Genomic DNA, 11,343 nt, shown 5'->3' with positions numbered 1-11,343 from the left:
AAAACTAGAAAAAGCGCGGCAGAGGCCCACGCGTATCCCCACACCGCATGTTTGACCCGGGGGCACCCAGGTAATGGGGCCATGCATAGTTGAGATTGACCGTATTGTCATAATAGATGTTCAGTATCAATTTGAAGTAAATTGGTGTAGAAATGAAGAAGTTAATGTAAAATAACCTAAAACAAGAGCACCGCATATTGGGTGCCACGCTCGGCTGCGAAAGCTTGTCAGAATTTATAATTTTTTTTTTAGAGGTCACATTGACCTTGACCTTGTGACCCAAAAACGGGTGTGTCATGTAGAACACATCAAGGTGCATCTATATATGAAGTTTCAAAGTTGTAGGTGGAAGCACTTTGATGTTAGAGGAAAATGTCAAGGTTTAAGCACGATGCCGGCGGACGACACGACAACCACACGACAACCACACGACAACGACAAGCTGGCTATGACAATACCTCTCCGAAAACAGCCGAGCTAAAAATCAGTGAAAATCTTTGACCCGGCCCCACCCAAACCCCCATAACTTTTGACCCAGGGGTCAGATCAAAATTCCAAATAGTGCACTGTCGCACATATGCTCATAGCGACCATGTGTGTAAGTTTTAAGGTTCTAGTGCTAATAGTGTAGGAGGAGATAGTGGCCAGGACAGACATACAGACAGAGGGCGGAGATAACCACATAATAGATTTCAAAATCTTAACGCGGACCCTAAGGTCAAGGTCACAGGGGTCAAACATTTTATGTGCATGAAAAGGTCTTGTCCAGTTACACATGCCTACCAAATATGAAAGAAATATCTGACGTTATGAGCTTTTTTTGAATTGTAGTCACAGATTTCAGAACCTGAACGCAGACCCCAAGTTAAAAAATTTCATGCGCATGGAAAGGGAATGTCCAGATACACATGCGTACCAAATATGAAAGCAATATCTGAAGGGACACCGAAGGTACGAGGCTTTTTGGAATCGCGGTCGCAGATTTCGAAAGCTGACTTCAAGGTCAAGGTCACAGGGGTCACAAATTTTATGTCCATGGAAAGGTGCCCCTAAAAGCATGGGGATAAAAACAAACACAAACAATTTATGTTGTGGAGAATAAGTCAGCCAATCTACACATGTAAAACAATCAGTTTAGTATGAAATTTATTTTCTTCTGTGTTTTGTTTTGATGCATTAGTTGACCTACAGTTAACATTCCTTTCTCAGTGATGGGACAAGTCATGCTGCATTGGCAGAATGCTGGTCGCCCAGGAAACAATGGTGGCCTCCATACCATTTCACAGCGTACATGGCTGCGCAGGGCAAGGAGGTCCCAGGTCTCACGCTGGCAAAGGCCTTGTGTGCTTCTAGTCTAATTGACCCAGGTAATGCAAAGGCCTTGTGTGCCCCTAGTCTAATTTACCCAGGTAATGCAAAAGCCTTTTGTGCCCCTAGTCTTATTGACCCAGGTAATTCAAAGGCCTTGTGTACCCCTAGTCTTATTGACCCAGGTAATTCAAAGGCCTTGTGTGCCTCTAGTCTAATTGACCCTGGTATTGCAAAGGCCTTGTGTGCCTCTAGTCTAATTGACCCAGGTAATGCAAAAGCCTTGTGTGCCCCTAGTCATAATGACCCAGGTAATTCAAAGGCCATGTTTGCCCCTAGTCTTATTGACCCAGGTAATGCAAAAGCCTTGTGTGCCCCTAGTCTTATTGACCCAGGTAATGCAAAAGCCTTTTGTGCCCCTAGTCTTATTAACCCTGGTAATTCAAAGGCCTTGTGTGCCCCTAGTCTTTTTGACCCAGGTAATTCAAAGACCTTGTGTGCCCCTAGTCTTATTGACCCAGGTAAGGCAAAAGCCTTGTGTGCCTAGTCTTATTGACCCAGGAAATTCAAAGGCCTTGTGTGCCCCTAGTCTTATTGACCCAGGTAATGCAAAGGCCTTGTGTGCCCCTAGTCTTATTGACCCAAATAATGCAAAAGCCTTGTGTGTCCCTAGTCTTATTGACCCAGGTGATGCAAAGGCCTTGTGTGCCCCTAGTTTTATTGACCCAGGTAATGCAAAGGCCTTGTGTGCACCTAGTCTTATTGACCCAGGTGATGCAAAAGCCTTGTGTGTCCCTAGTCTTATTGACCCAGGTAATTCAAAGGTCTTGTGTGCCCCTAGTCTTATTGACCCAGGTTATGCAAAGGCCCTGTTTGCCCCTAGTCTTATTGACCCAGGTGATGCAAAGGCCTTGTGTGCGCCTAGTCTTATTGACCCAGGTGATGCAAAGGCTTTGTGTGCCCCTAGTCTTATTGACCCAGGTAATGCAAATGCCGTGTATGCCCCTAGTTTTATTGACCCAGGTAATGCAAAGGCCCTGTGTGCCCCTAGTCTTATCAACCCAGGTAATGCAAATGCCATGTGTGTCCCTAGTCTTATCGACCCAGGTGATGCAAATGCTGTGTGTGCCCCTAGTCTTATTGACCCATGTAATTCAAAGGCCTTGTGTGCCCCTAGTCTTATTGACCCAGGTAATGCAAATGCCATGTGTGCCCCTAGTCTTATTGACCCAGGTAATGCAAAAGCCTTGTGTGCCCCTAGTCTTATTGATCCAGGTAAAACAAATGCCTTGTCTTCACCTAGTCTTATTGACCCAGGTGATGCACAGGCCTTGTGTGCCTATAGTCTTATTGACCCAGGTGATGCAAAGGCTTTGTTTGCCCCTAGCCTTATTGACCCTGGTAATGCAAATGCCATGAGTGCCCCTAGTCTTATTGACCCAGGTGATGCAAATGCCTTGTGTGCCCCTAGTCTTATTGATCCAGGTAATGCAAATGCCGTGTATGCCCCTAGTCTTATTGACCCAGGTAATGCAAAGGCCTTGTTTGCCCCTAGACTTATTGATCCAGGTATTGCAAATGCCGTGTGTGCCCCTAGTCTTATTGACCCAGGTGATGCAAAGGCCTTGTGTGCCCCTATTCTTATTGGCCAAGGTAATGCAAAGGCCTTGTGTGCCCCTAGTCTTATTGACCCAAGTAATGCAAAGGCCTTGTTTGCCCCTTGTCTTATTGATCCAGGTATTGCAAATGCCGTGTGGGCCCCTAGTCTTATTGGCCCAGGTGATGCAAAGGCCTTGTGTGCCACTAGTCTTAGTGGCCCAGGTAATGCAAAGGCCTTGTGTGCCCCTAGTCTTATTGACCCAGGTGATGCAAATGCCATGTGTGCCCCTAGTCTTATTGACCCAGGTAATGCAAAGGCCTTGTGTGCCCCTAATCTTATTCATCCAGGTAATGCAAATGCCGTGTGTGCCCCCTAGTCTTATTGACCCAGGTGATGCAAAGGCCTTGTGTGCCCCTAGTCTTATTGACCCAGGTGATGCAAAGTCCTGGTGTGCCCCTAGTCTTATTGATCCAGGTGATGCAAAGGCCTTGTGTGTCCCTAGTCTTATTGACCCAGGTAATGCAAAGGCCTTGTGTGCCCCTAGTCTTATTGATCCAGGTAATACAAATGCCTTGTCTTCACCTAGTCTTATTGACCCAGGTGATGCACAGGCCTTGTGTGCCTATAGTCTTATTGACCCAGGTGATGCAAAGGCTTTGTTTGCCCCTAGCCTTATTGACCCTGGTAATGCAAAGGCCTTGTGTGCCCCTAGTCTTATTGACCCAGGTAATGCAAAGGCCTTGTGTACCCTTAGTCTTATTGACCCAGGTAATGCAAAGGCCTTGTGTGCCTCTAGTCTTATTGACCCAGGTAATGCAAAGGCCTTGTATTCCTCTAGTCTTATTGACCCTGGTAATGCAAAGGCCCTGTGTGCCAGAAGTTTTATTGACCCAGGTAATGCAAAGGCTTTATGTGCCATCAGACTTATTGATCCATAATGCAAAGGCTTTGTGTGTGCCACCAGTTTTATTCGCTCAGTTAATGGCACATTTCTGAACCAAGAAATATTGACACTCCATTAAGAGAAAACTGATAGATAATTCAATTACTGGTATGAACAAGAACCTTTATAAAATATATCTTTTTGCAGCCGCATTGTAAGTTAAGGTCAGAAATTTTGTGCTGTGAAAATTGTAAAAAAATAATAAAGTTGACTTGTGACCTACTAGTTAATACTTTTGTTGACTTATTTGAGATGTAATTATTGATTCAAAAATAGGCCATTTTATTTGATTATTATTGGTAAAAAAAGGTTGTGTAGCTATGAATATGTGCTTTTGAATGGGAAACTTCATTAACTTAATATGCTTAATTTCAGAATGCACATTTGTCACAGAATGCAGGAAGTATCTGTCAGACCGACCTGAGATTATTAGAACCAGTCTTGATTGATAGAGAATAGATCCTGGTACCACCATGTTGGTAGAGAAAATAGCCTGGTACCAGCCATGTTGGTAGAGAAAATAGCCTGGTACCAGCCATGTTTGGTAGAGAATATTGGGAAAAGAGAACCAGCATAATGATTGAAATACTAGTGGAACTGTTCATGTTTGTTGCTGAATATATTGTGTTACTAGAAATGTTTGGTAGAGAATACATTCGGAAAGATAATCAGCATTATGATTGAAATAGTTTGACTGGCCATGTTTGTTGCTGAATAGATCCATTTGGCAGTCAGGTTTGGAAAGGAAAAAATTCTGACAGAGCTTGTTCTTGTGCTTTCTGTTCTGTTCTTGTACTGAAATGTGTATTATGTGTTTGATAATAGACCAGGTTTGATGCTTTTATTTATGGGATTATCAGTTACAGTAAACTGTTGACACAACAGTAGGGTTGACACCTATCCTGTATTAGTGAGAACGATATGCGTAATGGAGTTAGTTATGAGAAACTATATATATGTTGCAATTCATGTACTGATTATGCTTATATATGAAAAGATGAACTAAATAAAGGAACAGGTATTCAAAAAATTATTCCATTTTTTTATATTTTAATATTCGTTGCCATCCCTATTTATTGTTCATAGTTATGTTTTAACAGTGATTTAAAGGGATCTTTTCACAGTTTGTCAAAATGAGATATTTTGTCATAGATTCAAAAAGGGATTTAACATGTGCAAAATAATACCAAAGATTAGTAATGATAGAGACTCATACTGAGAAGACATTTTGGTTTATCAATTATCATCATATAGAAATTGATAAAACAAGCAAATTCTTTGAATTGATATCCCCCGCCAATATGCTTCTAGACACAAAAGTGTTATATTTGTCACTCAAAAAAGCATTTTTATACGCCCGTTTTTTTAAAACGGGACGTATTATAGTTTCACCCTTGGCGGGCGGTGAGCGGCGTCCACAGCAGTGTCCGCTCTCTAATTCAAATAGTTTTCATCCGATCTTCACCAAACTTTGTCAGAAGTTGTATCTAGACAATATCTAGGTCAAGTTCGAATATGGGCCATGCCAGGTCAAAAACTAGGTCACGGTGTCACTTAGTGCATTTTAATGATTTAGCATGGTGTCCTATCTCTAATTGAAGTAGTTTTCATTCGATCTTCACCAAACTTGGTCAGAAATTGTATCTAGACAATATCTAGGTCAAGTTCAAATATGGGTCATGCCGGTTTAAAAACTAGGTCACCGGGTCACTTAGTGCATTTCAAGGATTTAGCATTGTTTCCGCTCTCTATTTGAAGTAGTTTTCATCAGATCTTCACCAAACTTGGTCAGAAGTTGTATCTAAACAATATCTAGGTCAAGTTCGAATATGGGTCATGCAATATAAAAACTAGGTCACAGGGTCACTTAGTGCATTTCAAGGATTTAGCATGGTGTCTGCTCTCTAATTTAAGTTGTTTTCATCCGAACTTCACCAAATTTGGTCAGAAGTTGTGTCTAAATGATATCGAGGTCTAGTTCAAATTTGGATCATGCCAGGTCAAAAACTAGGTCACGAGTTCACTTAGTGCATTTCAAGCATTTAACATGGTGTCTGCTCTCTAATTGAAGTAGTTTTCATCCGATCTTCACCAAATTTGGTCAGAAGTTGTGTCTAGATGATAAGTAGGTTAAGTTCAAATATGGGTCATGGTAAAGTTATCAAATTGTCCAAAACCTTCAAACGGGCGTATCTTGTGACAGTTTGGCACTCTTGTTTCAAGATACAGAGGGCCATAACTCCGTTATTAACAGATGGTGTACAATGCCATTTGGCGTGCATCATCATCTTTTCCATATATATACTCATACCAAGTTTCAATGAAATCCGCCAAAGCACTTCCAAGATATGGCTCAAGACGGATGGAAAGACGGAAGGACGGACGGACAGACAACGCCAAAACAATATCCCTCTGCCTATGGCAGGGGATAATAATAAAGTGTTACAAACGCAAAACTATTGAATAATTTGGAGAGTTCTGTGGTTATTGTTATACTATGTGACTATACGTGGATTGCTCATATAAAGTATTAAATATGCCCCTCAGGATAGCAGCACGAGTGATTTCGGCAATGGAATTATATTCCAAGGGTCAGTGGTTCCAGCCAAGGAGGGGATAACTTTTTTCTTTCGTTATGTTCTTTTTTGTTTTTACTGGTGATTTTGCTTTTCAAATTTTTACATTAACAAATTTAAAGCCTTTAATGAAAATCTTCAAAACATGCCAAAATCTGTGAACAAGTCCCTTTAAAATCTAATAGTTAATTTTTGTTTGTAGATTGTTTTTGCAATTATATTAAGATAGTTTTATTGCTGATTTTCACACTTTGTTTCTTATGAATCAGACAAAATAATGTTTGCCAGTAATGCTCATATATGTAAACATGTTTGAAAAATGTTTTAAAATTGCTCAATCAGTTCTTATTTAAGAAATGAGGTGTTTGATATGAATATATGTTGTGGCAATTGTCTAAGATAGCAGCTGGATTGTTTTGAAGTCTCTCCTTAAGTAGGTCACTGAGTCAGAAAATTCGGCCCTTCAAGCACAATAGTTTTCATCCAGTCATATTTTGATATGTCATGAAACATTTTGGGGCATAATATCTAAGTTAAGTTAAAGAAGAGGGCCATTTTCACAAAGATATTACCGTCAATTAAGTTTTTTGTAGATAAAGATTTAACAAATGTCAATCTGTTTCATAAACTTGACTTTGAATTATGACCTTTACTACAACGCTCCATCTCATTACGTCTACTAAGTTACTGGAAACTTCATTAACGGGGCCTTCAGTTTTGGTAATTTGACAAAATAAAAAAAGTGTTTCAGAGTTACAAATTTTCGTTGCATTTATGATATTTGTGAGGGAATAGTAATACTGAACATTTACCATGCTCTAAAATATCCATTATATGCATCTTTGTACGATTTAAAAACCTTAAATTTATTAAGGGTTGCAATGCGAAACGCTTGAATAATTTGGAGAGTTCTCTTGTTGTCGTTATCTTTTGTGATACTATGAGGATTGCTTATATAGAGTTTAAAATACATCTCTCATTGTATGAGCACGAATGGCCGAGTGGTCTAAGCAATAGACTTTTTTACTGCAAGGGTCAGTGGTTCGAGCACAGTTGAGGGTTACTTTTTCATGCCCCCGGTAGGGTGGAATATAGCAGTGGAACTGTTTGTGCGTCCGTCCGAAAACTTTAACATTGCCCATTACTTTTGCAATAATGAAGATAACAACTTGATATTTGGCATGCATGTGTATCTCATGAAGCTGCACATTTTGAGTGGTGAAAGGTCAAGGTCATCCTTCAAGTTCAAAAGTCAAAAAATACAATCCAAGGGAAGTATTAAGCTTTAAACGGGAGATAATTTCTAAACCTGCCAAATGAAATATTGAAGTTTTATTTTAAAGCGGCGCAATAGGGGGCATTGTGTTTTTGACAAACACAACTCTTGTTCTGTCTTAAATTTTATTCTTGTTTTTTTTTTACCGGAGCTTTTTAGATCCAATGTTTACATTTATCAATATAAAACATGTAACGAAAATCTTCAATACCGGTACATGCCAAAATCTGTGAAAAGGCCCCTTTAATGCTGGACAAAGTAAAGCTTTGTAACAAAGTGCTGAATTTCCATATTTTAGATCTCATCTCAGGCGATTCGACATTCTGGTGACTTTGTCCAAGTTGAATGATTGACTTAAATTTTATATTACATACATGTATCCAATTCTCACTTATTGGATGATTACCGGGGTATCTCTAGTTTGCTTTGTACATAAAGTGAACATTTCTGTACAAATACTAGACAAGTCTTTTCTGTATTCAAACTGCTATTATAAATAAATGCAGAGCCTCAGATATTTTTTGAGTCTTTGGGTGATAAGTAATGAAATTTTGTACACATACCAAATATCAGGTCAATAACTTAAATCCAAAGTCAGAAAAATGGAATGCAAGACTGACTGACAGACAGACAGTCCGACTGCTATATGCAACCCTACCGGTGGCATACAAAAAGTTCCATATAAAAATCGCTCTGTCTGACAACTAAATAAGTGTGGCGGGTGGAGAGGCAGCCTGTGTGAACATTAAATGAGCCTCGCTGTGAGAAAATAGAGCTTAATGCAAGTGTGTACAGTGTTGTCCCAGATGATCCTGTGCAGTCTGCATAGGCTAATCTGCGACGAGAATTTGTGTTCAGATGAGACCTTCTGGTAAATGTTATCCCTGATAAGCCTGTGCAGACTTAACATGCATGAGCACTGTTTTCCAGACCGTTGCTCATATAGAAATTTATGTTGAAGGACCCATGAACTGTACATTAGTGTTATAAACAGCAAGGTTCCACCAATAGGTGGAAATACTTTCATTCAACCATTAATTTGAAGCACACAGCACATCCATTTATTTAGAAGCATAAGGAAAATCCGGTCAAAGAATTAAATGTAGAATGAAATCTGTCAGAATGTTTGAACTGCACCCATTTTCTTGATTCAGAGGTTTTTAGCTCACCTGATTATTCAGGTGAGCTTTTGTGACCGGTCTTTGTCCTTAGTCTGTCCGTCCGTCCACATTTGTTCATAAACACTCTAGAGGCCACATTTTTTGTCCGATCTTAATGAAACTTGGTCAGAAGCTTCGTCCCAATGAACTCTTGGTCGACTTCGAAACTGGGTTGTGCCGGGTCAAAAACTAGGTCACTAGGTCAAAAAAAAGGAAAAAACTTGTAAACACTGTAGAAGTCACATTTCATGCCCAATCTTCATGTGACTTTGTCAAAATGTTTGTCTTAATGATATGTTGGTTGAGTTTAAAAGTGGTTCCCGTCCGTTGAAAAACATGGCCGCCAGTGGGCGGGGCAGTTTTTCTTATTTGGGTATAGAGAAACTTTGTAAACACTCTAGAAGTCACAATTTTTGCCCAATCATCATTTAAGTTGGTCAAAACATTGGTTTTATTGATATCTCGGATGAGTTCGAAAATGGTCCAGATCGGTGAAAAAACATGGCCGCCAGTGGGTAGGGCATTTTTCTCTATATGTATATAGTGAAAACATGTGAACACTCTAGAAGTCACATTTTTGGCCCAATTTTCATGAAATTTGGTCAGAACATTTGTATCCTTGATATGAGAGTTGAGTTCGAAAATGGTTCCGGTCCGTTGAAAAACATGATTGCCAGGGGGACTGGCAGTTTTCCTTATATTTATTTAGTAAAAAGGCTTGTAAACAATCATGAATTAAGGTCATGTAACATGCGAGACAACTCTTCTAAATATTGCATTTAAGTTTACAGTAGTAACTCCCCTTTCACTATTAATGTTTTCATAATAATACAGTGTATTTTCTAGAGGGCACATTTCTTTTCCAATCTTCATGAAACTTGGTCAGAAGCTTTGTCCCAATGATATCTCGGTCGAGTTCGAAACTGGGTCATGCCGGGTCAAAAACTAGGTCACTAGGTCAAAAAAAGAAAAACCTTGTAAACACTGTAGAAGTCACATTTCATGCCAAATCTTCATGAAACTTTGTCAAAATGTTTGTCTTAATGATATGTTGGTTGAGTTCAAAAGTGGTTCTGGTCTGTAAAAAAACATGGCTGCCAGTGGGCGGGGCAGTTTTTATGCTCCCCCCTAAATTTATTTTGGGGGGAGCATATAGACGCCGCTTCGTCTGTCCGGTCTGTCTGTGCACAATTTTTGTCTGGGCTATTTCTCAGCAACTAATGACCGGAATTCAATGAAACTTTATGGGAAGCTTCACTACCAAGAGGAGATGTGCATATTATCAGCGGGTTCTGGTCGGATGATTTTTCACAGAGTTATGGCCCTTTGAAATTTTCCATTATCTGTACATATAGTGCAATTCTTGTCCGGGCTATTTCTCAGCAACTAATGACCAGAATTTAATGAAACTTTATGGGAAGCTTCACTTCCAGGAGGAGATGTGCATATTATCAGCGGGTTCTAGTCGGATGGTTTTTCACAGAGTTATGGACCTTTGAAATTTTCTATAAAAAATTATTGTCCCCCCAACTACTGTGCCCTCAAGACGTTTCCTTTCATCTGAATATATTGTGCAATATTGTGACAAAAAAAGCCTTTGGGGAGCATCACCCGTCTCCGACGGTTTCTTGTCCTTATTTGGCTATAGAGATACCTTGTAAACACTCTAGAGGCCACATTTTTTGTCCGATCTTCATGAAAATTGGTCAGAAGATTTGTCCCAATGATATCTCGATGGAGTTGGAAACTGGGTCATGCTGGGTCAAAAACTAGGTCACTAGTTCAAAAAAAAAAGAAAAACCTTGTCAACACTGTAGAAGTCACATTTCATTCCCAATCTTCATGTTACTTTGTCAAAATGTTTGTCTTAATGATGTGTTGGTTGAGTTCAAAAGTGGTTCTGGTCCGTTGAAAAACATGGTCGCCAGTGGGCGGGGTAGTTTTCCTTATTCGGCTTTAGAGAAACCTTGTAAACACACTAGAAGTCACAATTTTTGCCAAATCATCATGAAAGTTGGACAAAACATTGGTTTTTATTGATATCTCGGACGAGTTCGAAAATGGTCCAGATCGGTGAAAAACATGGCCGCCAGTGGGCGAGGCATTTTTCTCTCTATATATATAGTGAAAACATGTGAACACTCTAGAAGTCACATGTTTGGCCAAATTTTCATGAAATTTGTTCAGAACATTTGTTTCCTTGATACGTGAGCTGAGTTAAAAAATGGTTCCGGTCAGTTGAATAACATGGCTGCCGGGGGGGGGGGGGGCAGTTTTCTTATATTTATATACTAAAAAAAGCTTGTGAACACTCGAGAAGTCACATTTGTTTACCAATCATCATGAAACTTGGTGAAATTATTGCTTTTATATATATCTCATATGAGTTCGCAAATGGTCCTGATCTGTCAAAAAACATGGCCGCCAGGGGGGGGGGCAGTTTTCCTTTTGTGACTAGAGAGAAACCTTGTGATCGAACA

The 11,343-nt window shown here is 39.8% G+C and overlaps 1 protein-coding gene across 1 annotated transcript in view; it reads left to right on the top strand.

The window, feature by feature from the left end:
* The window catches only part of LOC127873247 (TATA box-binding protein-associated factor RNA polymerase I subunit A-like), a 42,100-nt gene extending 33,884 nt beyond the window's left edge, over positions 1-8,216 (top strand). Inside the window, exons 11-12 of the mRNA XM_052417022.1 lie at positions 1,210-1,367; positions 4,227-8,216. Coding sequence (XP_052272982.1) covers positions 1,210-1,367; positions 4,227-4,300 — 232 coding nt within the window. The 3' untranslated portion in view covers positions 4,301-8,216. The remainder of the gene's footprint in view (positions 1-1,209; positions 1,368-4,226) is intronic.
* Positions 8,217-11,343: the final 3,127 nt, after the last annotated feature.

Source organism: Dreissena polymorpha, chromosome 3 (genome assembly GCF_020536995.1).
Source record: "Dreissena polymorpha isolate Duluth1 chromosome 3, UMN_Dpol_1.0, whole genome shotgun sequence".
In the NCBI taxonomy this organism is placed as follows: Eukaryota; Metazoa; Mollusca; class Bivalvia; order Myida; family Dreissenidae; genus Dreissena; species Dreissena polymorpha.
This window is presented reverse-complemented; position numbering and strand designations above follow the sequence as displayed.